Source organism: Sorex araneus, chromosome 4 (assembly GCF_027595985.1).
Source record: "Sorex araneus isolate mSorAra2 chromosome 4, mSorAra2.pri, whole genome shotgun sequence".
Lineage (NCBI taxonomy): Eukaryota > Metazoa > Chordata > Mammalia > Eulipotyphla > Soricidae > Sorex > Sorex araneus.
The window spans coordinates 178,156,066-178,180,282 of record NC_073305.1 but is presented as its reverse complement, the minus strand read 5'-3'; the positions used below and the strand labels follow the sequence as shown (position 1 = coordinate 178,180,282).

At 53.7% G+C, this 24,217-nt stretch overlaps 1 protein-coding gene across 1 annotated transcript in view; it reads right to left on the bottom strand.

The window, feature by feature from the left end:
• Positions 1–23,379, bottom strand: part of AKAP12 (A-kinase anchoring protein 12) — a 105,311-nt gene extending 81,932 nt beyond the window's left edge. Inside the window, exons 1-2 of the mRNA XM_055135268.1 lie at positions 23,218–23,379; positions 22,552–22,865 (exon numbers count right to left, since the gene is read on the bottom strand). Of these exons, the coding sequence (XP_054991243.1) occupies positions 22,552–22,707 (156 nt within the window). The 5' untranslated portion in view covers positions 22,708–22,865; positions 23,218–23,379. The remainder of the gene's footprint in view (positions 1–22,551; positions 22,866–23,217) is intronic.
• Positions 23,380–24,217: the final 838 nt, after the last annotated feature.

Genomic DNA, 24,217 nt, shown 5'->3' with positions numbered 1-24,217 from the left:
TTGGTATTATGGTTCAGCTACTGAAAGGTTATGTCTGTCTTTGGCAAGGCGGTAAATCAGCCTGGCGAGACAACACAGTAGGTGGGGTGCTTGCCTTACATGCAACAGGCCAGGGTTCAATCTCCCACATCCCATTTGGTCCTCTGAGCTAAAAATGATTCCTTTATTTATTTTTAAATTTTTTTTAATTTTGGCTTTTAGGGTCACACCCAGCGATGCTCAAGGGGTCACTCCTGGCTCTGCACTCAGGAATCACTCCTGGTGGTGCTCAGGGGACCAATGAGACGCCGGGGATTGAACCGGGTTTGACAGCAGGCAAAGCAAACCCTCCCTGCTGTACTAAGGCTCCGGCTCAAAGGGCGATTCCTGAGCGCAGAGCCAGGAGTAACCAATCCCTGAGCGCTGCAGGGTTTAGCCCCCAAACAAACAAAAACACTTAAATCCTAATCTAAGGTGAAACATAGGAAAAATCTAAGGAGAAAAATAGCACTGTCTGTCTGTCGCACTGTCGTCCTGTTGTTCATCGATTTGCTCGAGCAGGCACCAGTAACGTCTCCATTGTCAGACTTGTTGTTACTGTTTCTGGCATATTAGATATGCCATGGGTAGGTTGCCAGGCTCTGCCATGTGGGCGGGATACTCTCGGTAGCTTGCTGGGCTCTCTGAGAGGGGCGGAGGAATTGAACCCGGGTCGGCCACATGCAAGGCAAACGCCCAACCCGCTGTGCCATCGCTCCAGTCCGAGGAGAAAATTGAGAAAAATATCTATGTTCCAGTTCTGTAGAATACCTGTGTGGCAGGCCTGGAGGGAGAATGCCGCCCTGGCAAGCAGATGGTGGCGAGTTCAGATGCCCCCTGCGGTCCACACGTGCCCATCCATCAGCGTTATTGTGCAGGCCTGGCAGAGCCGGCCGTCACTCTTAACCATACTGCTCGCACCGTACTCAGCTACGATATGCCCCAAGCTCCTATTTCCATCCCCTTATAATAAAAGGTGGGTCTGCATGTTGGTCAAATACCCTGCACAACAGGACACACCTCTTCTTCTTAATTTTTTTTCCTTCTGCTTTTTGGGTCACACCCGGCGATGCACAGGGGTTTCTCCTGGCTCATGCACTCAGGAATTACTCCTGGTGGTGCTTGGGGGACCATATGGGATGCTGGGAATTGAACCTGGGTCGGCCGCGTGCAAGGCAAACACCCTACCCGCTGTGCTATTGCTCCAGCCCCTAATTATAATTAAAAAAAATTATATCCTAATGTAAAACTAATCACAATGTTAGAAAATGTTGGGGGTTTAGCTCAGCCCTAGAGCACTTGCCTTGTATGCTTGAATCTCCGACACAAGTTAAAAAGGGAGGAAAATTTAAAAAGATTTATTAAGCAGCAATCAGTATAGACTAGATGGCGTTAGTTACACCCGCTTATTTTGGCCTGAAGTCATCTTAGAAGAATACGTTGATTCTTAAGATTTTTCCAAAGAAGGAACTTTCCTTTAAAAAAAAAAATTAGCTAAGTTATAGAATGCACTTCTGTGCTTTGATCAGACTCGAGGAAAAAATAAATCAGTTTCCTTCTCAACTTCTTATCCGAAGCAGAAAGAGGCCAGCTGCTCAGCTCCGAGCACAGCACCCAGAAGCTGAGGATTCTTCCTTCTTCATGACCATAAAAAGCAACAAACGGTGACATTTCCCTTTCCCCTTCGTGGCCGGAGGAAGAATTTGTAGCTCCATTCAAGAAGTTTGGTTCTGACCCTGATCCTCAGTTCAAGTTCACACAGTTACCAGCCCTCCAGGGTTCACCCGAGCAGGACAAACCATTCACAACGCTTAACTCCACAGAAGCCCAATGGGGGAAAGAAAAGCGTCTTTAAAGTCTAATGTGGCAGACGCAAGGATGGTCTTTTAAATTAAGTGACACGGAAAAGGGGGCGGAGGGCCGACCCAAGTTCGATTCCCAGCATCCCATATGGTCTCCCGAGCACCGCCAGGAGTGATTCCTGAGTGCAAAGCCAGGAATAACCCCTGAGCATTGCCGGGTGTGACCCAAAGAGCAAAAAAAAAAAAAAAAAGGGGGCGGAGGATGGTACAGCGAACAGAACACTTGCCTGCAGTCAGCAACCCAAGTTCAACTCCCAGCAGCCCATATGGTTCCCCCAAACACCACCAGGTGTGGCCCCACCCCACAAAAAAAAGAACAAAATCCCCCTCCCCCAAAAAAAAGAAGAAAGGGATTTTATAAAGTTATTATAACGGAGCGACAGCACAGTAGGAAGAGTGTTTGCCTTGCACGCGCCGACCCGGGTTAGATTCCTCTGTCCCTCTCAGAGAGCCCGGCAAGCTACCGAGAGTATCCCGCCCACACGGCAGAGGCTGGCAAGCTACCCATGGCATATTTGATATGCCAAAAACAGCAACAAGTCTCACAATGGAGACGTTACTGATGCCCGCTCGAGCAAAAATCGATGAACAACGGGATGACAGTGCTACAGTGCATTATAATACTTGCTGCAGCATAATGAAATTACTCTCAAACCTCCAAATTGTGGTAAGTCTGACTGCTGCTTCCACTTTTCACGTTGTTGGATTAGTTTGTTAAGGCCACACCCAGCGCTGGCTCCTGGCTCTGTGCTCAGGGATCACTCCTGGGGCTCGGGGGACCATATGGCCACCTGCGGGGCAAGTGCCCTAGCCACTGTCGTCTCGTTCCCGCCCTCTACTTTCTTTCACTCTCGCCTATAATTAATCAGCAAATCTAGATGTAAGTAGAAAGGGTCATCAAGATGTGATTGCCGGGGTGGGGCGGGGCGGGAGGCGTTGTTTGGGGACCACAGCCGCAGTGCTCAGAGCTGGCTCTTGGCCCTGCACTACTCAGGGATCACTCCTGGCGGAGCTCAGGAGAACACAGGCCGTGGCAGGACTCAAGCCCGGGTCAGCCTGAGCCGCTGTGCAGCTAGAACCACGGCCAGGCGGTATGGCCCAGGGAGGGCCCGTATGCGCCCCACAACCAGAACGTGAGAGAGGACACAACTCTCAAGGGGCGTGACGCCGGCCGCTGCAACACAGAGAGAGGGAAGGAACAAAAGGAGTCGTCCAGGGGCCAGGGATATGGCTCGGGGAAGAACACACTATGCGTGCGTGAGCAAAGAGGAGAGGAGGAAGAGGAGGAGGAGGAGGAGGAGGAGGAGGACGGCTCGAGGAAGAACACACGATGCGTGAGTGAGCAAAGAGGAGAGGAAGAGGAGAAGGAGGAGGAGGAGGAGGAAAAGGAGGAGGAGGAGGAGGAGGAGGAGAAAAGAAATTAGAAAGCAATGCAGCAGTCAGGCCAACCTGAGTTCAATCCCTGACACCCCACATGGTTCCCAGAGCCCCATCCGGGGTGATTCTGAGTGCAGAGTCAGGAGTAACCCCTGTATCACTGGGTGTGGCCCAAAAAGCAAGAGAAAAAAAAAAAGAAATGAAATGAAAGCTCAGGCATCTACAGGATATACTGTATTTTTCCCTTTTAATTAGAGAGCAGGAATCTTCCCCCTGTGGTTAATTTCCAAGTTAGATAAGCAGGGGCAGGAGAAAGGGAGAACAATTCATCAAGGTGCTGCCTTGCATGCAGCTGACCGGGGCCTGATCCCCAGCACCACGTAGGGGCTCCCAAGCACCGCCAGGACTGACCCCTAAACAAAGAGCCAGAAGTCAGTCATGAGATAGTATGAGAGCAACACCCAAGGACAGAGAGACAGGGCCAGGAAGATCGCTCCACAGTTAGAGGCCTGTCTCAGGAGCCAGGGGAGAAGGCAGCTGGGACAGAGAAGGGGTCACTGAGTCAATGATGGTTGGAGAGATCACCCGGGATGGGAGATGTGAGCTGAAGTAGATAAAGGACCAAACGCGATGGCCTCCCAGTGTCTGTATTGCAAACCATAATGCCCAAAAGTAGAGAGAGAAAGAAGGAAATTGTCTGGCATAGAGGTAGGGGGAGGGGTGGGACGGGTCAGGGGAGGGATACTGGGGACATGTGGTGGGAAACGTACACTGGTAGAGGGGTGGGTATTCGATCATTGTATGACTGAAACTCAATCACGAAAGTTTTGTAAGTGTATCTCATGGTGATTGAATAAAACTAAAATAAAATAAAAATAACTGAGTTATGAGAATTGCTAGGTGTGGTCCCCAATAAAATAATAACAGTAATACTAAGTTTCAAATATAGGAAGGTGGGGATGTAGCTCAGAGGAACTTGCCTTGGCATATGTGAGGCTCTGGGTTCAATCCCCAGCACCAAACAATTTTTAAAAGATGAACAGAGGCCAGAGACCTAGTATGGTAGGTAAGGGACTTGCCTTGCACTTGATCGACCCTGGGTCAATCCCTGCCAACCCAGATGGCCCCCCCCAAGCACCACCAGGGGTGGTCCCTGAGTGTAGAGCCGGGAGGAAGCCCTGAGCACACCTGGGTGTGACCCACACCAAAAATGAGATGAATGAACCAAATAGTACTGTCATTTTCATATTAATAAAATTCATCTTCTTTGCTCCTCTTCTAAATGAAAGAGACTAAGTGCCCTTTATTTGTTTGGAAATGGACCTGGGTTCCATCCCTGGCACCCCATATGATCCGGAGCCAGACCAGGAATTATCCTTATACTGAGTCAGGAGTAAGCCCCAAGTACCAACAGGTGTGGTCTCAATACACCACACACACACACACACACACACACACACACACACACACACACACACACACACAGCACCAATAGGAGGTGTGGTCTCAATACACCACACACACACACACACACACAGAGCACCAACAGGAGGTGTGGTCTCAATACACCACACACACACACAGCACCAACGGGAAGTGTGGTCTCAATACACCACACACATACACACACACACACACACACACACACACCACCAATAGGAGGTATGGTCTCAATACATCACACATACACACACACACACACACACACACCCCTTTATATTAGAACAATCCTCTCGGCCTGAGCAGAGACACCTGACACCCCAGCCCGGTGCAAACAACTGTGTTCACGCTGCGGAGCAAATCGAAACTGCACGAGGGGCTGCCTAATCCCTCAGTGGACTCCTCAGCCCCTTGGGTGCTCCTGCTCCCCCCTCCAGCCCTTCCCTTTGCTGCTGCGATAAGATGGGGGCGAGGGTTCCCCTGGGGTGCACACCTGGCTTTGGTGCTCCCTACAGACCACACACTTGGCCACGGCGCCCGAAAGTCAGGCCTGAGCACACCCAGCCGTGCCACGGGGTGCAAATAGCACAGCAGCATCCTGCACCGTCTGCCCCTGGGCGCCTGGGCCAATATTTTGGGCTCTGTGTGTGTGTGTGTGTGTGTGTGTGTGTGTGTGTGTGTGTGTGCGCGCGCGCGCGCACGCGCATGTGCATCTGTGCATGTGTGTGTTCACGTTTGCGTCTTTTATTATTTTATTTTACTTTATTATTATTTGATTTCTGGGTCCCCCGCGGCTGTGCTCAGGGGTTACTCCTGGCTCTGCCCTCAGGAATTACTCCTGGTGGTGCCAGGGATCGAACCCGAATTGACTATATGCAGAGCAAGTGCCCTACCCACTGCACTATCTCTCCAGCCCCCTTATGATTAGTACTATCTTTTTACTGTTTTTTTATTTGCTTGTTTGGTCCACACCCAGCAGTGCTCAGGGGTTACTCCTGGCTCTGTGCTCGGGGGTCACTCCTGGCGGGAATCAAACCCAGGTCAGCCACGTGCAAGGGAAGTGTCTCCTCCACTGTGCTAACTCTCCGGCCCCAAGGTTTGAATCTTTTAAAGGAAATTTCCCCCACAATCAATCAGTGAATATCGATCAATCAGCGTTCCCCCTTTCTCTTCGTGGCTGATGCTTTCTTCTGCTGTGTGTGTGGGGGGGGGGGGGCGGGGAGTCACACACACTTAAGGTACCTGCAATGCTGGGGGTCCCCCACCTTATACACACTCGGTGTCTCCTCCCCAAGTCCTACGCAGAGCTCCCAGTCTGGCATTCGTTCTCATGATGTATTTATCTGGGTTCGGGAGGGCCAGAGTGCGCTGGCCTCAGTGGCTGCTCCCAGCTCAGTGCTCGGGGGACCAGATGGTACAGGGGATGGAAGCCCGGCTTCCCCCATGCAGAGTGCGTGCTCCTGTCCTCAGCACCAACTTCCTCTCAAACTTCACCCCTTCTCCCGTAACTGTCACCCCCGACCTATCACCCAGGTTGGGGCACTCTCCTGCCACGACCCAAACCCTCAGCCCCTCCTCCGCCCGCTTCCCTCCCCTCAGGGCGCCGGTTTGCTCTTGCTCGTGAGCAAAACCATCTGGCCGCTGCCTATCACTCACGGCACTATTTCCCTCACGAGGAGACACATCATCACTCACTCCTACCCGGCTCTTTCCCAATGATGTCGGGGTCAGGATGCAAAAGTCTGAGTCTCCTGATGAAGAGCCACAGTGAAGCGTCTCGTCGGAGTCCAGGCTCTGGGGAGCAGAGATTCAGTTCAGTGCTAAAGCGTGTTACCTGAAGGCATGAGACCGGGGCTCAAAGCCTAGCATCGCGGGAGAAGGAGACAAGAGCTCTGGAAAACCCTACGTCCAAGAACAAAAAATTACATATAATACTGTTGTTTCAGACTGGAGCAGTAGCACAGCGGGTAGGGTGTCTGCCTTGCACACAGCTGACCTGGGTTCGATTCCTCTGTCCCTCTCAGAGAGCCCAGCAAGCTATCAAGAGTATCCCGCCCGCATGGCTAGAACCTGGCAAGCTCCCCGTGGCGTATTCGATATGCCAAAAACAGTAACAACAAGTCTCACAATGGAGATGTTACTGGTGCCCGCTCGAGCAAGTCAATGAACAAAGGAACGACAGTGACAGGGACTGTTGTTTCACTTTGGTTTTGTGTTTTTGTTTCGGGCCCACACCCAGTGATGCTCAGGGGTTACTCCCGGCTCCACACGCGGGCATCACTCCTGGCGGTGCTCAGGAGACCAAATGGTATGCCAGAGATTGAACCCGGGTCGGCTGTGTGCAAGGCAAGTGCACTCTCCTGCTGTACTATTTCTCTGGCCCTAAGAGAAATCTTTTATATCTGACAACTGGTCTAAAATTGAGCTTACTATGGTAGAAAAAAAGGGAGGGACTGAGGAGGCAGGGAGGGGAGGCGGGTGACTGTTGGGGGTGTGGGGTTAGAACGTGATATGTATGTAACCTAATTCTCAACAGTATTATAAATCACAGGGCCCCAAATAAAAATGTTTTTTTTTTTAATTTTTATTTATTTATTTACTTATTTTTGCCCTTTGGGTCACACCCGGCGATGCTCAGGGGTTACTCCTGACTCTGCACTCAGGAATTACTCCTGGCCGTGCTCGGGGGACCACATGGCATGCTGGGAATCGAACCCGGGTCGGCCGTGTGCAAGCAAGGCAGACGTCCTACCCGCTGTGCTATCGCTCCAGCCCCAAAATGTTTGTTAATTTTTTTTAATTGGAGTGGGTCTGAGAGCCACACCCACAGCGTGTGCTCAGGGCTGACTTCCGACTCTGCTGGTGGGGTCACAGCCGTGCTGGGAACTGAACCTTTCTTGGCTGGCTCCGAGGAGGAGAGTGAGTGCCTTGACCTCCGCGCTATCTCTTCGGCCCCAAGAAATCTCCTTTCACCGTTGTGATGTCATATTTACTGCACCACACCCACCATCGCCTGCCAATCTCCCCACCACTGATCCTAGGCCCCTCCGGGTCCTCTCCCCTCTCCCCCACCCCCGCGCCCCGCCGCCTGGAAGCCTCAGCTCTGTAGATAGAATCTCAAGGTTTGTTTTCACTGGCCACTGCCACTGGCCGGACTTGGAAAAACATTCTTTGGGCAGAAGAGGCAGCTCCACGGGGTGGGAGGCCTGGGTGGGCCCCGCAGCACCGCACAGACACCCCCCCTCATCATTTCAGGGAGCACGTCCCCACCTCCCCTGGAAGGACCCCCTGAGCAACTGCCAGGTGTGGCCCCTGAGTTTTAATCCGGGGCTGACAGGCAGTTTAGGGACGAGCCGATGGCTTGTGTGTATCCGTTCTTGGGGCCCAGAGAGGAAGAAGCCGCTGCAGCGTCCCGTGAACTGAAGGCCCAGCCGCAGGGCCCAGCGGGGCGTCCGGGACAGCGGGCTTGAGAAACTTCCTCTGGCCGACGGGACTCCGTGCAACCCTGACCTACTTCCCCGAAGCCCTCGCATTCCTTGCATCCCTCCCAGTAGCGGCGTGACTGTTTATCAGGCTCTGTTCCAGAAGGGACTGAAATCTCTGTCGCTGTTAAAGTTCTAGATGGCAGGGAAGGTTCTCCACGGCCCCCACAGAACATCCAAACCAGGCAAACACCTCGCAAGCCCTCAGAAGGCTGTAGGGTCTGTGATGCGTATCAAAAGAATCCCTGGACACGAAAGCATGAAAGTACACATCTCCAGAGGGGAGATGCGGGCGACACATGTGCTCAGGCGCCACGTGTGCTCGGCCACGTGGTGGGCACAAGCAGCACATGGGCTCATGCTTTCGTGTCCAGTGCTAGGATGTGTGTAGAGCTCTCTCCACCCTTGGAGAAGCCCGCGGTCTCTCTTGAGCGCGTTATTCTTACTATTCTCTCTCCCACTTATCCCTTCCTCCTTCCCTCAGAAACCTCTAAATAAAATCTATTTACTTCAAAAAAAAAAAAAAAGAATCATTGACTTTTTTTCTTTCCACCTGAGCAAAAACAAAATTTCCACACCGTGAGCACAGAGACAAAGCTGAAAGTCGCCCACAAATTCAGTTAAGTCAACGCATTAAGCGGGAGGGGGAGAATCAAATATAAAACCAATCAACTGTGGGGCTGGAGCGATAGCACAGCGGGGTAGGGCATTTGCCTTGCATGCGGCTGACCCGGGTTCGATTCCCAGCATCCCATATGGTCCCCTGAGCACCAGCAGGGGTGATTCCTGGGTATAGAAGCCAGGAGTAACCCCTGTGCATTGCCGGGTGTGACCCAAAAAGCAAAAAAAAAAAAAAAACCAACTGTGAGCTTTTTGGTCCCCAAGACTCATAATCAAGACCAATTCAGTAAACTTAATTTTTCTGTTTTGGGACCACAGCTGGTGGTGCTCAGGGCTGGCTCCTGGCTCTGTGGGGGGCCGTTACGGGCTGCCAGGGAGTGAAGCTGGATCGGCTGTATGTAAGCCAAGCAACCTGCCTGCTACACTGTCTCTCCCGCTCCAACTCCGTAAACTTTAGTTACACCACTGTCCACTGCTTTCCATCAGCTCCACAACAGCAAAGACAAAAATTTCCATTTCCATTTCAGGGGCTGGAGCGATAGCACAGCGGGTAGGGTGCTTGCCTTGCATGCAGCTGACCCGGGTTTGATTTCCAGCATCCCATATGGTCCCCTAAGCACCACCAGGGGTAATTCTTGAGTGCAGAGCCAGGAGTAACCCTTGTGCATTGCCGGGTGTGACCCCACCAAAAATAATTTCCCATTTCAATATTTAGATGAACAGAGGCTGGAGAGATACTATCTGGGGGAGATAGTAATCCAATCCAGGTTCGATCCCCAGCATCCTATATGGTCCCTGAGCACTGCCAGGAGTAATTCCTGAGTACAGAGCCAGGAGGAACCCCTGAGCATCACCAGGTAGGACCCAAAAAGCTAAAATAAATAGATAAAATAAATAACATATTTAGACAAACACTATAGAAATGAAGAACTCATGTCTAAAATATTGGTTAAACAAGGCATTTCCAAAGTTAGGAAAAACTCATTATAGAGACTAATTTTCTTTTCTGGGGGAGGGGTGTTCATATTCGGGAATGTCCCTACTTTCTTTGTCTTAGAGTCACACCTGCCATGCTCAGGGGTTACTCCTGGCTCTGTGCTCAGGGTGTATTCCTGGCTCTGTGCTCAGGGATCAATCCTGACGGGGCTTGGGCAACCAGATAGGGTGCCGGGGATCAGACCTGGGTCTGCAGAGTCACGGCAAGCTCCCTATACGCTCTCTCACTCTCTCTCTCCCCAGCTTCCCTAAGGAGTGTTTCTCGGTTTTGCAGTATCAGGGATCGAACCCAGGGCCTCCCACGTGCAGGCAAGCAATCTATCACGTCCCATCTTGGACCAATGCATTTTTTTTGTTTTGTTTTGTTGATTATGTTTGGGGGGTGGGGGGGACACATGCAAGCTGTGCTCGGGGTTTACTGTGGGCTCTGAGCTCCGGGATGCCCCCCCTCCCGGGGCTGGAAGTGGGGGTCGCAGGAGAGTTGGGAAGGGAGGCAGTACGTGGTGCTGGGGACCCGACCGCGCTCAGCTCTGAGCTAGGCAAACGCCTCCCCCACTGGACTCTCTCTCCAGCCCCGATGTGCTCTTTTTTTCCAATAAAGAAAACCATCAAGCACTCAATGAAGCACGTCCTAGATAAAGCAGGTCGATACCTGGGTGCGCTAACAGAAAATTGATCACCGTGGCAGACAAAACCAGAGGGGGAAAAAAAAAACACCTGATGGGTCCATTCAGTAAGAAAACACGGACTGATGAGAGAGAAAGAACAGCGCGGACCATACGTTGTCCTCTGAACGCCCAACAGAAGGTGGACCCTGGAGACGGGAAACAGTGGCAGAGAGAGAGATCTTCCCTGAACCGCAAGATAACATTGCCGGAGAGCGGGTTTCCCAGAGTACAAAGGGAAGGAATGCGAGCGAGCCCGCACACTGCCCTGTTCAGGGGGAGTCGGATGTGCTGGGACGAAGCAGTCCCAGTTGCATGAGGAAGCAGGGAGCCCGGAGCTATTCAGCAGAGGCATCTGTTTATCGAATCTTCTGGGGCATTAGAGTTCACTGTGGCCTCCACCCTCCTTATCCCCTGACCCCTGACCTCTCCTCCCGGCCCAGCCTGGAGGGGCAGGCGGAATGCCTGGGATCTCTGCCCCTGCACAACTGATCACTCGGTCTGCATCAGCAGCCCACCACTTCCCTGCTTTCTTTGTCTTAGGGTCACACCTGCCATGCTCAGGGGTTACTCCTGGCTCCGTGCTCAGGAAGTACTCCTGGCAGTGCTTGGGGACCATATTGGTTGCCAGGGATTGAACCTGGGTCTGCCATGTACAAGGCAAGCACCTTACCCGCTGTACTATCTATTACTCCAGTCCCCCAGCTTTAAATTTATTTGTCTACCTATCCCTTGCTTTGAAACAAGACATGAGAGTCTCTTGCCCGCATGCCTGGCTGTCTTCCGCGGGTCCCCTCGGAGGGGATGGGCTCCAGCTTCCCTCCCCACCCCAAGCAGAGCTCCTGGCGGCCGAAGACCACCGGAACCTAGCTACAGCCATGCTCGAGGCCCCTCTCCACACGTTCAGACAGGCCTCACGCATGAAGGTACCGGCAGAGGAACCCAGGTGTGTGTAATCCCATCAACGGCCAACATCCAGAGACAAAAGCAAGCTCCCAGAAGCAAAGCGGCCGCAAAGTGCTTGTATCTTGTAGCCTACTTCTCCCTCTGGGAGAAACTGGCAGTCTTCTGAGAGTTTCCCTGCCCACATGGGACAGCCTTGCAAGCTTCCCATGGTGTATTCATATGCAAAATCCAGTAACAAGCTGGATCTCATTCCCCTGACCCTGAAAGAGTCTCCAGTGTGACATCATTGGGAGGGCCCAGTCGAGATAGACTTCTAAGATCTCAGGGAAAGTACGAATGGAGAGGTTACTGAGCCTGCTTGAGAAATCGACGGTTAACGGGATTTCGTGATCGTGATCGTGACCTATCCCTTGCTTCGGAGGGCCACCCCGGCAGCACTCTGCTCTGGGCTTGATCCTCGAAGTGCTTAGGGGACCAAGTGGTGTCAGATATGGGACCCTTCACATGCAAAGTATGTGCTCATCCCAATCCCACATATTCAACATGATATATAGCACTGTAGCACTGTCGTCCCATTGTTCATCAATTTACTCGAGTGGGCACCAGTAATGTCTCCATTGTGAGACTTGTTACTGTTTTTGGCATATCCAATAGGCCACGGGGAGCTTGCCAGGCTCTGCCGTGCAGGCGGGATACTCTCAGCAGCTTGCCGGGCTCTCCGAGAGGGGCAGAGGAATCAAACCCGGGTCGGCCGCATGCAAGGCAAATGCCCTACCTGCTGTGCCATCGCTCCAGACTATACTTTCAGGAATATGATATATCGTATACATAAAAATATTTTTTAAATGTGTCAGTCTCTTTATTCATGTCTGAGGTGCCAAGAATCAGACCCAGGGTTTCATACAGGTGCTCTGCCACGGAGCTTCATCCCTATGAAAGGGCTTTTTTTGTTGGATGGTTTTGTTTTGTCTGGGGGTCACACTTAAGGATGCTCAGGGCCTACACTCAAGCCCGAGAGGGAACTATGCAGCCTCAGGGATCAAGCCAAGGTCTGCCCCTTGCAAAGCATGTGCTCCGGCCTTTAGGCCACCTCCCCAGGCCCCTTATAAAAGTATTTTTGATTTGCTCGCCTAGATGCATAGCCATGCTCTTAATGCTTAAACATTTGAAGTGTACACGGGACTGGAAAGATAGTACAGTGGGTAGGGTGTTGGCCTTGCATGCAGCTGACCCAGGTTCAAGCCCTGGCATCCCATAGGGTCCCCTGAGCACCACCAGAAGCAATTCCTGAGTGCAGAGCCAGGCGTGACCCCTGAGCATTGCTAGATGTGGCCCAAAGGCAAAAAAGCAAGCAAACAAAGACACTCAGCGTACAGATGGATGTAGTAGGGACATTTTCTAGGTAAAAAGAAATGGATATATTTACAGTAAAGGAGTTTCAGAAGTTGAATAGAGTTCAGTTCATAGTACTAGGACAGGTAAGCAGAAGGGAAAATGAGCTTAGGGCTCTCACTCCAGACCTCTGAATCCATTTCCAGGTGATTTAAGAGCTGACTGACTACATGAAACAAACTGTGAGTTCTTGTTCCAAACTGGCTTCCTGGACGGCAAGAGCAGTAAGAAATGTTTATGATCAAGACTGAGGTGCCAAGCACGGAGCAGCCAGGCCTCACCAAGATCTTCTGTGGCCTGGTGAGGTGCAAAGTTGCCTTCCCGGGTTTGGGATCTGCCAAGTGCCATAAGAGAGGTTCTGGGCTAATGTCCACTGAGTTCCCACAAAGCCAGTTTTAAATTGACAAACGGGGGCCGGAGAGATTGTGCAGAGGGTAGAGTATTTGCACGCAGCAGACCTGAGTTCGATCTCGGGCATCCCATATGGTATCCTGAGTGGGCCAGGAGTGATTCCTAAGTGTAGAGCCAGGAGTGAGTCCTGACCATCTGGGTGTGGCCCCAAAGGCAAAATAAATAAATTGACCAATGAGGGGGGGGGCAGAGAGTATTGCAGTGGTTAAGGTGTTTGCCTTGCTGTTGGCAAGTTCCATCCCAGGCAGCCCATCTGGTCCCCACAAATCCCTGAGCCCTGCCAGCAGTGATCCCTGAGTGCAAAGCCAGGAGTCAGCCTTGAGCATCAATGGGCGTGGATCAATACCCACGGGAGTGGATCGATACCAAAACAAAACTCAAAAAATAAGTTGATGGAAGAGGGAAGAAGTCTAAGAGGCAGCCTGGGTGTGAGAAGGACAGATAGCGGCCTTCTCACTCCCCAGAGTTAAAGCAGGACATTGGCCCCTACTCCCCCAGAGAGTGAAGCTCGCCCGAGCTCTCCTACTGCAGGGGCTGAGCGGGCCTTGCGTGCGGCCAGCCTGGATCAGGTCCCCAGCACCCGCTCTGGTCCCCGGAGCACGGCCAGGAGTTGTTCCTGAGTGCAGAAGCCTGAGCATCACTGGGTGTGGCCCAAAATTAAACAAAATGAGGGGCCGGTGCAATAGTACAGCCGGGAGGGCATTTGCCGTACAAGCTGCCGACTTGGGTCCAGTTCTCGGCATCCCATATGGTTCCCAGAGCACTGCCAGGAGTAATTTCTGAGTACAGAGCCAGGAGTAACCTCTGAGCATGGCCGGGTGTGACCCAAAAAGCTCCCTCCACACACACACACACAAAAAAAGGTGGAACTCACTTGTAGGAGAAATATTTCCCTGTGTCCATTCCTAGGAGCCTGTCACCTAATCCTCCCCCCATCCTGGGCATCGCTTATTATCTCAACAGGAACCGCCTTCTCCACTCAATGCCACAGAAGGTTCTGTACCTACTCCCACCCCCTAAATCTACACCCCAAATCCTGTACCAACTCCCTGCGCATAAGAGAGGGAAAAAAAAAAAACTCCTCTAAACTCAGGGACCTTCTTCAACAGGCCTGAAGACCTGATCAGCATGAAGCCTTACACAGCCTTGAAAACCTCAGCCCAGGCTGACCTGGGATGATGATTCAATCCCCCAGGGGCTGGGGAGCCTCCTAGGGGGCTCCCCCTCCCCTGTCCACTTGTATGCAAACTTCCCCAGGTGATCAGGCTGCACAAGGCTACTGGGGAACCCACCAGAGTACATTTAATCTCAGTCTTCCTTGCCATTCGTCACGTCTGCATGTCACCCACAGGAGAGCGGCCAAGGCCTTGCAGTAATCTCCCCTTGTTGAATGCTGGCCTCTCTCGTTTACAAATCAGACCGAAGAATTGGCGTTTTCCTAAAGCCAGGATTAAGAGTAGACAGAAGGGAACAGACAGAGCTTCTTCCGGCAGCACCCCCCACCCCCCACCCCTCCACCCCCAAGTAACCCGGAGTAAATACAAGACAAAACCTACTAGTCTGAAGGTGGGCTCGGACTGAGAGCGGCTTCCGGGTGCTAGAGCCGGAAAGGCCCTGCGGTTTGTTTGCATCTGGACTCGGAGCCCCCAGACCCTTCTGGGAGAAGGTCTCTTCCCGCATCCAGAGCCCATAGCCCAGCTGCAGTGGTTCCCCCAGGGGGAGGGCTGAGGGAGGGCTGACGCTTTTCCCAGGATACTGCAGGCTGCGGAGCCTTCCTGCCTTCAGCCGCTCCCAGTCCCTGACTCCAGCATTTCATGGATCACAAGGATGAAGAAATGTCTGGCAAACAAGATCATTCGAGATTGTTCCCAGCGGAGACATTTTTAAACGGATGGCTAAAGAAGTAGGTCACTGTCCAAAGGCAAGAAGTGCCGTTTGCCGAGCGGGGCGGGGCAAACGGTAAGGACGGGTTGCTTGGGAACTTTTAAGAGAAACTTTTGCCCTTAAACTTGCTTTCCCCCTATTTTAGTCATTTGGGGGAGGAAGTATAATCCTTAAAAAAATAGTCATAGTGAAAACCATAATCTTTGTGCTTTGGAAATCATTCCATACGTGTTGGATGAGGAGGGTGAAGGAGGCGCATGGGAACAAAAAAAAAATGCTGAAGTCTGGGACTGATGAGATAGGGCAGGAGTTAGGTATGCAATCACCGGTTCGATTCCCAGCACCGTATCTGGCAGAGCTCAGGTGTTACTCCCTGGCTCAGTGCTCTGGGATTTCTCCAAGTACAAAGCATGTGCTCCAGCCCTTTGAGCCGTCTCCTCAGGCCGTCTTTCCACTGTATTGCTTCCACACCGAACTAGAAGAAGAATCACTGATCATTGTCATCCCGTTGCTCATCGATTTGCTTGAGTGGGCACCAGTAATGTCTCTCATTGTGAAACTTATTGTTACTTTTTTTGGGATATCCAATATGCACGGGTAGCTTGCCAGGCTCTGCCGTGTGGGCTCGATACTCTCAGTAGCTTGCCGAGAGAGAGTTCCAAGAGGGGCAGAGGAATCGAACACGGGTCGGCCACGTGAAAGGTGAATGCCCTACCACTGTGCTATCGCTCCAGCCCCAGAAGAAGAATACTCATTGTATTGACCAGAGATGTGACTCAGCGGCAGAGTATAAGCTTCTAACGTGAGAGGTCCTTGCTTCTGTCCCTGGCACCGTAACCCAAGTAAACTGAAGCCCAAAGAGGCCGGAGCGATAGTACAGCAGGTAGGATGTTTGACTTGTATGCGGCCAACCCAGGGTTGAGCATCCCATCCCAGATGGTCCCCCAAGCACCTGCAGGAATAATTCCTGAGTGCAGAGCCAGGAATAAGCCCTGAGCATCACTGGATGTGCCCCACCCTTCTTGAAAAAGAAAAAAAAAAACCCAAACCCAAATATCTGGTTTGGAGGGCTAGCTCAATGGGCCAAGAGCAGGCCTCATGTCGGGGCTGGAGGCCTGGCTTCGATTGGTCCCACAAGGCTGGTGCTCTGGGCAGCCCCAGAGCCAGGCGTAATCCAAAAACACAAAGGAGAAATCAGTCTGGGGGTTGCAGAGGCAGAATAGCCAGTAGGGCATGTACCCTGTGCACAGCCGACTAGGGTTCAATCCCCGACACCCCCTGTAGCCCTCCAGTCCTCCAGGAGTGACCCCTAAGTGCAGAGCCAGGAGTCACCCCTGAGCTACTCCCACACTAAGAGCGGCACGCCCCACGCCCACGCCCCAACCAAGAAAGAAAACTCAATCCCAAGTGATCAAGTCAGAGATTCACGGACCCTTGGGGGCTGGAGCGATAGCACAGCGGGTAGGGCGTTTGCTTTGCACCAACCCGGGTTCGATTCCCAGCATCCCATATGGTCCCCTGAGCACCGCCAGAAGTAATTCCTGAGTGCAGAGCCAGGAGGAACCCCTGTGCATCGCCAGGTGTGACTCAAAAAGCAAAAAAAAAAAAAAAAGGTTCACGGACCCACTCCTAAAGGGGCACAACCGGACATGACAAACCAAGCGCGTATCATGAATGCCCGAGACCTGGGTTCACTGCCCAGCACCCCACCAACACACGCCCACACACGCCCACACACACACACACACACACACACACACACACACACCCTGCGAGGTCTGCTCCTCAAGGAAGACAATGTTTGGAGCAGAAAACTGGAGGATTAGGACAGGGGTGAATGCAGCCTGCCCTGACCCAGTCCCCAGAACTGCACAACGAATTCCCTGAGCTCTGCAGGAAGCGACTCCCCAGCATGACCGGGTTTGGCCCCAACCCCCCCCCCCCCAGCCCCTCACTGCTCCTCAGAAAGAGCAGTCTCACCTCTCTCACACATCGATTGCCCTAAAAGGTTAAAGTGGCGTAACGGGAATGACGCACAGGTGACAACTTTCCGAAGCATCCAGCCTCACACCCCCATTTCCCATCTCCTGCACTGTTCTTTTTTTTTTTTTTTTTTTTTTTTTTTGCTTAATGGGTCACACCCGGCAATGCACAGGGGTTACTCCTGGCTCTGCACTCAGAAATCACCCCTGGCGGTGCTCAGAGGACCAGATGGGATGCTGGGAATCGAACCCGGGTCAGCCGCGTGCAAGGCAAATGCCCTACCCGCTGTGCTATCGCTCCAGCCCCGCTCCAGTACTGTTCCAGCACTGTTCTCATCAGAAAGTAGCATCTCTTCCAAGCCGGGGGGGCGGGGGGGCGGGGGGGGGGTGGGGAGAAGATGCACAGACACACGCAGAGGAACCGCTTGAGAACGGACACTCTCTCATCTCTGCCAGTTCCAGCCTGTCAGTGCTCGAGGGCTCGGAGAGATAGGACAGCGCATTGGGCACTTGCCTGGCCGGCAATGAACCGGGTTTGACCCCCGGCACCCCCGTATGTTCCCTCCAGGTCCAGCGAGGAGTGATCCCTGAGTGCAGGCGCAATCTCTGACCACACCAGGTGTGGCCCCCAAACAAAGCTGGGGCTCGAAGCCAGTGGAGTCACGACCTTGTCCACTCGCCCCCGGGAAGGGAGGGCAGCGGAAAGCAAGCAGAGCACCCGGGGCTGGAGACCCACACCCTCCCACCCGCCGCACAGCGCTGCTTCTAACGCAGTTCCTCGCGCTGTTCGGGGACTCTGCAGTCCCCCTACGCAGACAGAACCAGGCGGAGGGGCCCGGCCTGGGATCGACCCGCTGTGAATCTGCCAGGGGCACGCACTGGTGTCAACCAAGTTCCAGCTGCGCATTCCTGGTCTTCTGGTTGAAAAAAAAAAATCAGAAAAATAGAGGCACCAGAGGATCCAGAAGCAGCCTGGAGGTGAGCCTCACCGAGTAAGGTTTGTCAGGGAACCAGAGAAATGTGTCACCTGTCACCCCACCCATATTGCCACCTGAGCACATTTTTTTAGTTTGTTTTGGGGCAATACCCATTGATGCTCGGGACAATCATGTGGTGCCAGGGACCCTGATGACAAAACACAGCTCCAGACCACTGAGTTATCTCTCTCGCCCTAGTGACACATTTTTTTGAAAAGGCAACTGTTTTGTTTTGCGACCACACCCATTGGTGCTCAGGGGTTACTTCTGGCTGGGCACTCAGAAATCACTCCAGGCAGTGCTCTGGGGACCATATGGGACGCCAGGAATCGAACCCGGGTCAGCTGCATGCAAGGCAAAGGTCTTCCCTGCTCTACTGTCTCTCAGTTGCTATTTTTTCACTATGAAAAAGCCTGTGTTCTTTCTTGAATGAACTCCTTCCTTCCTCCCTCCCTCCTTCCCACTCTCCTTCCCTTCTTCCCTCCTTCCCTCCCTCCCTCTCTCTCTCCCTTTCTCTCTCTCCTCACATTTCTCTACATTTCTTTTAATAAAAACTAGTTTGCTCTATTAAAAAAAATAAATAAGGCAATTGAGGGATCATCTATAAAACTGTCAATAAAAGGACTTTATTTACCACTCACGTATAAGAAGTCCAGCATTTCTGCCCCTGGTAGTCCAGTCTCAACCAGAAACCTGAAAAATAACTCACAAGTTTTCTCCCCAGAATTTACAGATTAAGGTTGTAAAACATGGATTGCAAGCTAAGACTCCTACCAATTTGCAAATTTGCAGGAAGGCGGTAGATAAGACCAGGCTTCTGCTGTCTCCCAGCATCTAAATGTTAGGCTAGAGGAACCTTTTGTTCAACTTTCCATTAGGCCTGAGAAGGATGATAATTCAATTAGCCTCAAGTCTTTAATGTGAGAGCACTGGCTTGCTGAGTCACTGATTAATGTTAGCAGGAGGGGAAAAAAAAGAAACTGTATTGCTGGCTGGCTGGTGGGGACATGCTATAAACACTCTCATTTAGATGGGAAAATATCTAACAGCAAGAGGGGAGAGAGACGGTATAGCAGGGGAAGGACTTGCCTTGCACGCATCTCACCCGGGCTCAGTCCCCAGCACCCTGGATGGTCCCCAAGCCCAACAGGAGTGATCCCCGAGTGCAGAGCCAGGAATAAGCCCTGCGCACTGCTGGGTGTGCCCCCCAAGCAAACACAAAACAAAAAACCCAGCGAGGGGCAGAGTTTAAGCCTGTATTAGCTTAAGCCTCCACTCTCCCAAGATAAAAGTAGAACTCCAGACCCAGTCAAAGAACCTCTAAATGAATTCCTAGAGGTTCTAGATGCAAGTCCAGATGAATTCTAGATGAACTCATTCCAGATGAATGAATCAAGTGATCTCACTTAAGGTCCTCACCTTGCACAAATGTGTCTCTCAGAGAGAGAGAGAGAGAGAGAGAGAGAGAGAGAGAGAAACGGAATTCCAAATTGCAAGGTGCACAAGGCTGGTGTGTCTAAGAGAAATAGAATCTCCAGGTTCCCTCACTTGTCTGTTTTTGAATAACCAAACAAGACTGGTGTGTCTTACTCCCTCTCTAGACAAAGAGTCGGTCCCGATAAAGAGCAGGGAGGCCAAGGGCACTGAGATGGAGGAGGAGAAGGAGAAGGTCAAACGTGAAACAATGAAACGGAATGGGGGCTCCCGAAACGTCCAGCTTGGTCGCCTTCACTGACCATCAGGAAGTCATGGGCGGGAGCTCCGTGCTCTACGTGCAAAAGCAGTGCCACCCACTCCCTTGGCACTGCTGCCCAGGGCCCGAGCTGAGCGCCAGCAGACAGTCCTGAGCACTGCTGGGTGTGGTTTACATCAATCAGGGACCGGGAAGCCGGGATTCTGCCCTTCTTCCCATCTCCTGCGCGTGGAGAATGCCAGCAACATAACCGCCCTGGGAGAAACACAAGCCTTGGCGGCCCATGGGACACTTGCCAGCAGCCAGGCTGATCTCTAAGCCACCGGGGTAGGGTCCCCGGTATGGTGGGAACCCATAATGGCCGAGGAGATGACTCACACGTCGAGCACTGCGTGCTGAGTCATCCTGAATTAGGCGAGGGGGCTCCTTTTCCCTAAAAAAGACTAAGGTCTCCCGAACTTGAGTGATCAATTCTGCTGGCTGATCGGAGCAGGGGTGGGGGGAAACGACCTCCCATTTCCCAAGGAAATGAGGAAGCACATTGATTGTCGCCAAATTGATAACTGGGCAGCCTGCCAAAGAGTTCCATGATCTTGTGGATGTTACCAAAGTCATTTTCACAGGGAGATTGTCTATCTCAAGATGGCGGCGTCTAGGAGGGAGGGAGGAAGGCAAGGTTATGGAAGAAGGATGAAAGAATGAAGGAATATTTTCTATTTATTTATTCTCCTTTGAGATTTTTTTTTTGGGGGGGACAAACCCTGGAAGAATCAGGAGTTGTCCCAGCAAAGCACACCCTCAGGCCTTTAAGCTATCTTGCCCACCCCAAAAAGGGAAGACTTTGGGGTTTTGTTTGTTTGGGAGCCACACCCAGTGATGCTCAGGGGTCACTCCTGGCAGGCTCGGGGGACCACTTGGGGTGCCAGGGATCAAATCCCTGGTCAGCTGCACGTAAGGCAAACACTCTACCCGCTATACTCTTAAGAATAAAGACTTTTTTTTTTAACAAACACATCTAATTTACTGGGAAAGGAGCAAGTGCCACAGTTCAGCACGAACTGCGCATCAGACCTAATGCTTTTCATGCAAGAACCTTGGGGTCCCCCTCATCAGTACCCCCCTCTACATGATTTTCCTTCTCACACCCACCTCAGAAGACCTGGAGAGTAGCCAGGGAGTACCACCAGGTGTGAGCCCCAACCAAAACCAAATTAAAAAAACACCTAAAGGTTTGGTAAAAAGGAAAACAAGGAAAATGCACCCAGATTGCAAGCACTTAGCGATTAGAACTTAAAATGACTTTCCCGGAGCAAGAGCCATAGTATAACAGGTAGGGCTTTTTGCATGTGGCCCACCTGGATCTGATTCCTAATCCCCCCACTTGGTCCCCCAAGCACTGTCCGGACCAATTCCTGAGCACAGAGCCAGGAGTAAGCTCTGAGCACCGTTGGGTGTGGCCCCAAAGCAAAGCCAGAGCATGTGAATTTTGCACCATCTCTAGGAGTGGCCCCCAAATTAATTTTATATGTGAGTTATACCTCCAAAAGGCACTACATATTTTAGGTCCAACGCCTAACACTTGCTGGGCACTACAGTTCTGGGTTTTGCAAGCGTTTGCCTGGCCAAGAGGTTTTACAAGAAATTCAGCAGACGGTGGTCTGGCTACCCAGAGCAGTCTCCGCCCACACCAGATCTCAGCTAACAGGTCCAAGCGGAGAAGTCGGAATTCTGTCAAATGTACCAACACTGCGATTGATTTTCTTCTCACATGGTAAACATTTATACCGCCTGAGATAAGTCCCCTAATTGAGAACTCTTTGAGCCGCCAACGTTGTGTTTTTTTTTGTTTTGCCTCCCGCCCCCACCCCGAGTAGTAAGTATGGTTATTTCCATCTTCCTACTGAGATACTACAAAAGGATTTTGGTGATGCCACCTCGCTGCTTGAGCACGTGTTGGGGGCGGCGGGGATCTAGATACTCCCTAACAGTCAGAACAGGTCCGCCGCGGCGGCTGGAGAGGGCCAGGAATGAGTATTTCCGCCTTGAAGACTGGAGGCTATAAAACACATCATTCCTAGGCGGCAGCGGACTGCGTCGCTAAAGGAGCATCAGGGCATGTGGGGCGGGAGCCTCTGGTCGCGTCCTTGCAGAACTAACTACTGGCCCGGGTTTCGCCAGCCCAGTCCCGGACCCTGGCCAAGCCAACGCCGCTGAGGGGGAACAGGAGGGCGCAGCGTGGTGTTCCAGCCCTGCCGTTCCTTCTGGCACCGGCGCATCCGCCCAGGTTGTCTCGCGCTCGGAGCGGGCTACACCCCTACCCTTTCTCTGCATCCGGAAGGCGGCCTCCGCCCAAGCTGCCGCAGCGGGGCTGGGTACCAAAGGCGGCGGCAGCGGCGGGCTGCAGCCGGCAGCGCGGGGCGCTCGGGGTCGAGCGGTGCGGGGGCGCCTCGCCTGGCTGCAAGCGGGGGTCTCGACCTCCCAGCGGACTCTGCATCTGAGCCAGAAGGGGCTCCCGACGCCCGGCCGGTTGGCGGGCCGGTCGCCCCGAGAAAGCAGCCAGTCCGTCCCGGCAAGGGGCGGGTGCGAGGGCTGCGGAGCGCGCGGCCAGCATCCCCCCCCCACACACACACTCCGCCCCCGGGAGTCCCGGGACAAAGATGCCAGCTGGGGACAAAGCTGCCCCCGGCCACTCCAGGACGACCCTCCCCAGCCCGGAAAGGGCTTCTCCGGGCGCTGACTTCTGCCGGGAGGCCAGCTGGGTCGCGCTCGCGGCCGGCCATTCAGCGCAGCCTCCCCGCCTCCCCGCGCCCGCCACTCCCGGGCAGGTGGCTCGACGCGCCCCTACCTTGGTGGCCGGCTCGGCGGGGTCCAGGGCCGGCTGTCCCGGGGTCGCCTCGGCCGCCGGGTCGCCGCTGATCGCCTGGGGCTCGGCCGGCTCGGCGCTGCCCGCAGCCTCCGGTGCCTCCGGGCTGCGCTGCTCCGTGGAGCTCCCGGCTCCCATGGCTCGGCTTGGCGCTCGGGGTTCCCCCGAAATGCCGGGGACGCGCGACGAGACGGACAGACGGGCGTCCGCGAGCTCCCGAAACGCCGGGCCGTGTCCACCGTGCGCTCCGGACGCGCGGCGACTGCGAATGAGGGAGACGCTCCCGCTGCAAACTCCTTAAAAGAAAAGAAGGGAAGAAAAAAAAATCGCCACCTCTTGCGTCCTCCTCCTCCTCCTCCTCCCCCTGCTTTTCCCTCGCTTCATCACATGAGCGCAGCCCGGGACACGCCTTGCAGCAGCATCCCCCACCCCCACCCACCCCGCCCCGTACGCGGGCGCGCGCGCGCGCACACACACACACACACACATACATACACACACACATGCATGCACACATACACGCACACACATGCACGCCCGCGCCCCCAGTGCCGGGACCTCCGCGCCCCCCACCTTGGGCGCGTCCCCGGCGGGGAACCGGACAGCCGCGCCCACGGTGTGTGTTGGGGTTGGTGGGGGGAACCGTACCCGGGTGGCCAGAGGTGAGGGTGGTGAGAGGTGGCCGAGAGAGAGGGCAGAGAGCCTGCGGGGGGCTGGACTTAATTTCCTGATGGATCCCCCGAAGGCGGGAGCTGGTGCAGAGCCGCCGACTTGCCCGCGGCGCCCGAAGCGCCCCCTACGCGCGGTCCTTCCCGACGGCGGCCGCTCCCCGCCCCGGCTTCCCGCGGGCTCTGGCCATATTAGGGCACCTCACGTGGCTCCGGCGGGGGCCACCGAGAGGTGGTCACAGTCAGGCCACCGCCGAGGAGGTGGGCCCAGCCGAGCCGGTGATGTCAGCGTCCCCCCGGGGGACTTCGGGGAAGTGCGGCTGTGACTGGCAACGCGCCGGGGCTGCCTGATGCGGGCGCGGGATGAGGGATGCGGAGCGCGCCGCGGCTCTGCTACCCTGATCTCAGCCCCGCCGACGGCGCCCGCCGCCTCCTCCTCTCCACCGCTCTTTCAGCAGAACCTAGCAGCGGGACATAAACATTGGAGTTTTTTTTGTTTTTTTTTTTTTTTTTAAAAAAAACAAACTAACAAGTTCAGACGGGAGGGTGTTTGCCTTGCATGTACCCGACCTGGGTTGATCCCCCCGGCATCCCTTATGGTCCCCCGTGCACCGCGGGGAGTGATTCCTGAGCGCAGAGCCAGGAGTAACTCCTGAGCATCGGCGGGTGTCCCCGCACCCCCACCTCCCGACACACACCCCGACCAGAATGATGCTGGTTTGGGGGCCCATGGGCCAAAACTGATGGGGTCAAAAGATACTCTCCCCGTTGTTGTTTTGTCTCCCAGTAGGTTTGTTGTGGGGGGATCACACCCAGCAGTGCTCAGGGCCACGCGGTGGGGATACCGCCAGGGCTGTGCGCGCGCAGCAGGGGCTGCAGCCCTCTGAGCCCCGCCCCAAATTGGGCCGGTTTTAACTGGCAATTCAGGGCCTGGTCTTCCCCAAGTCTCTGAAGTGGCCATTATGAACGAGGGGACTTTC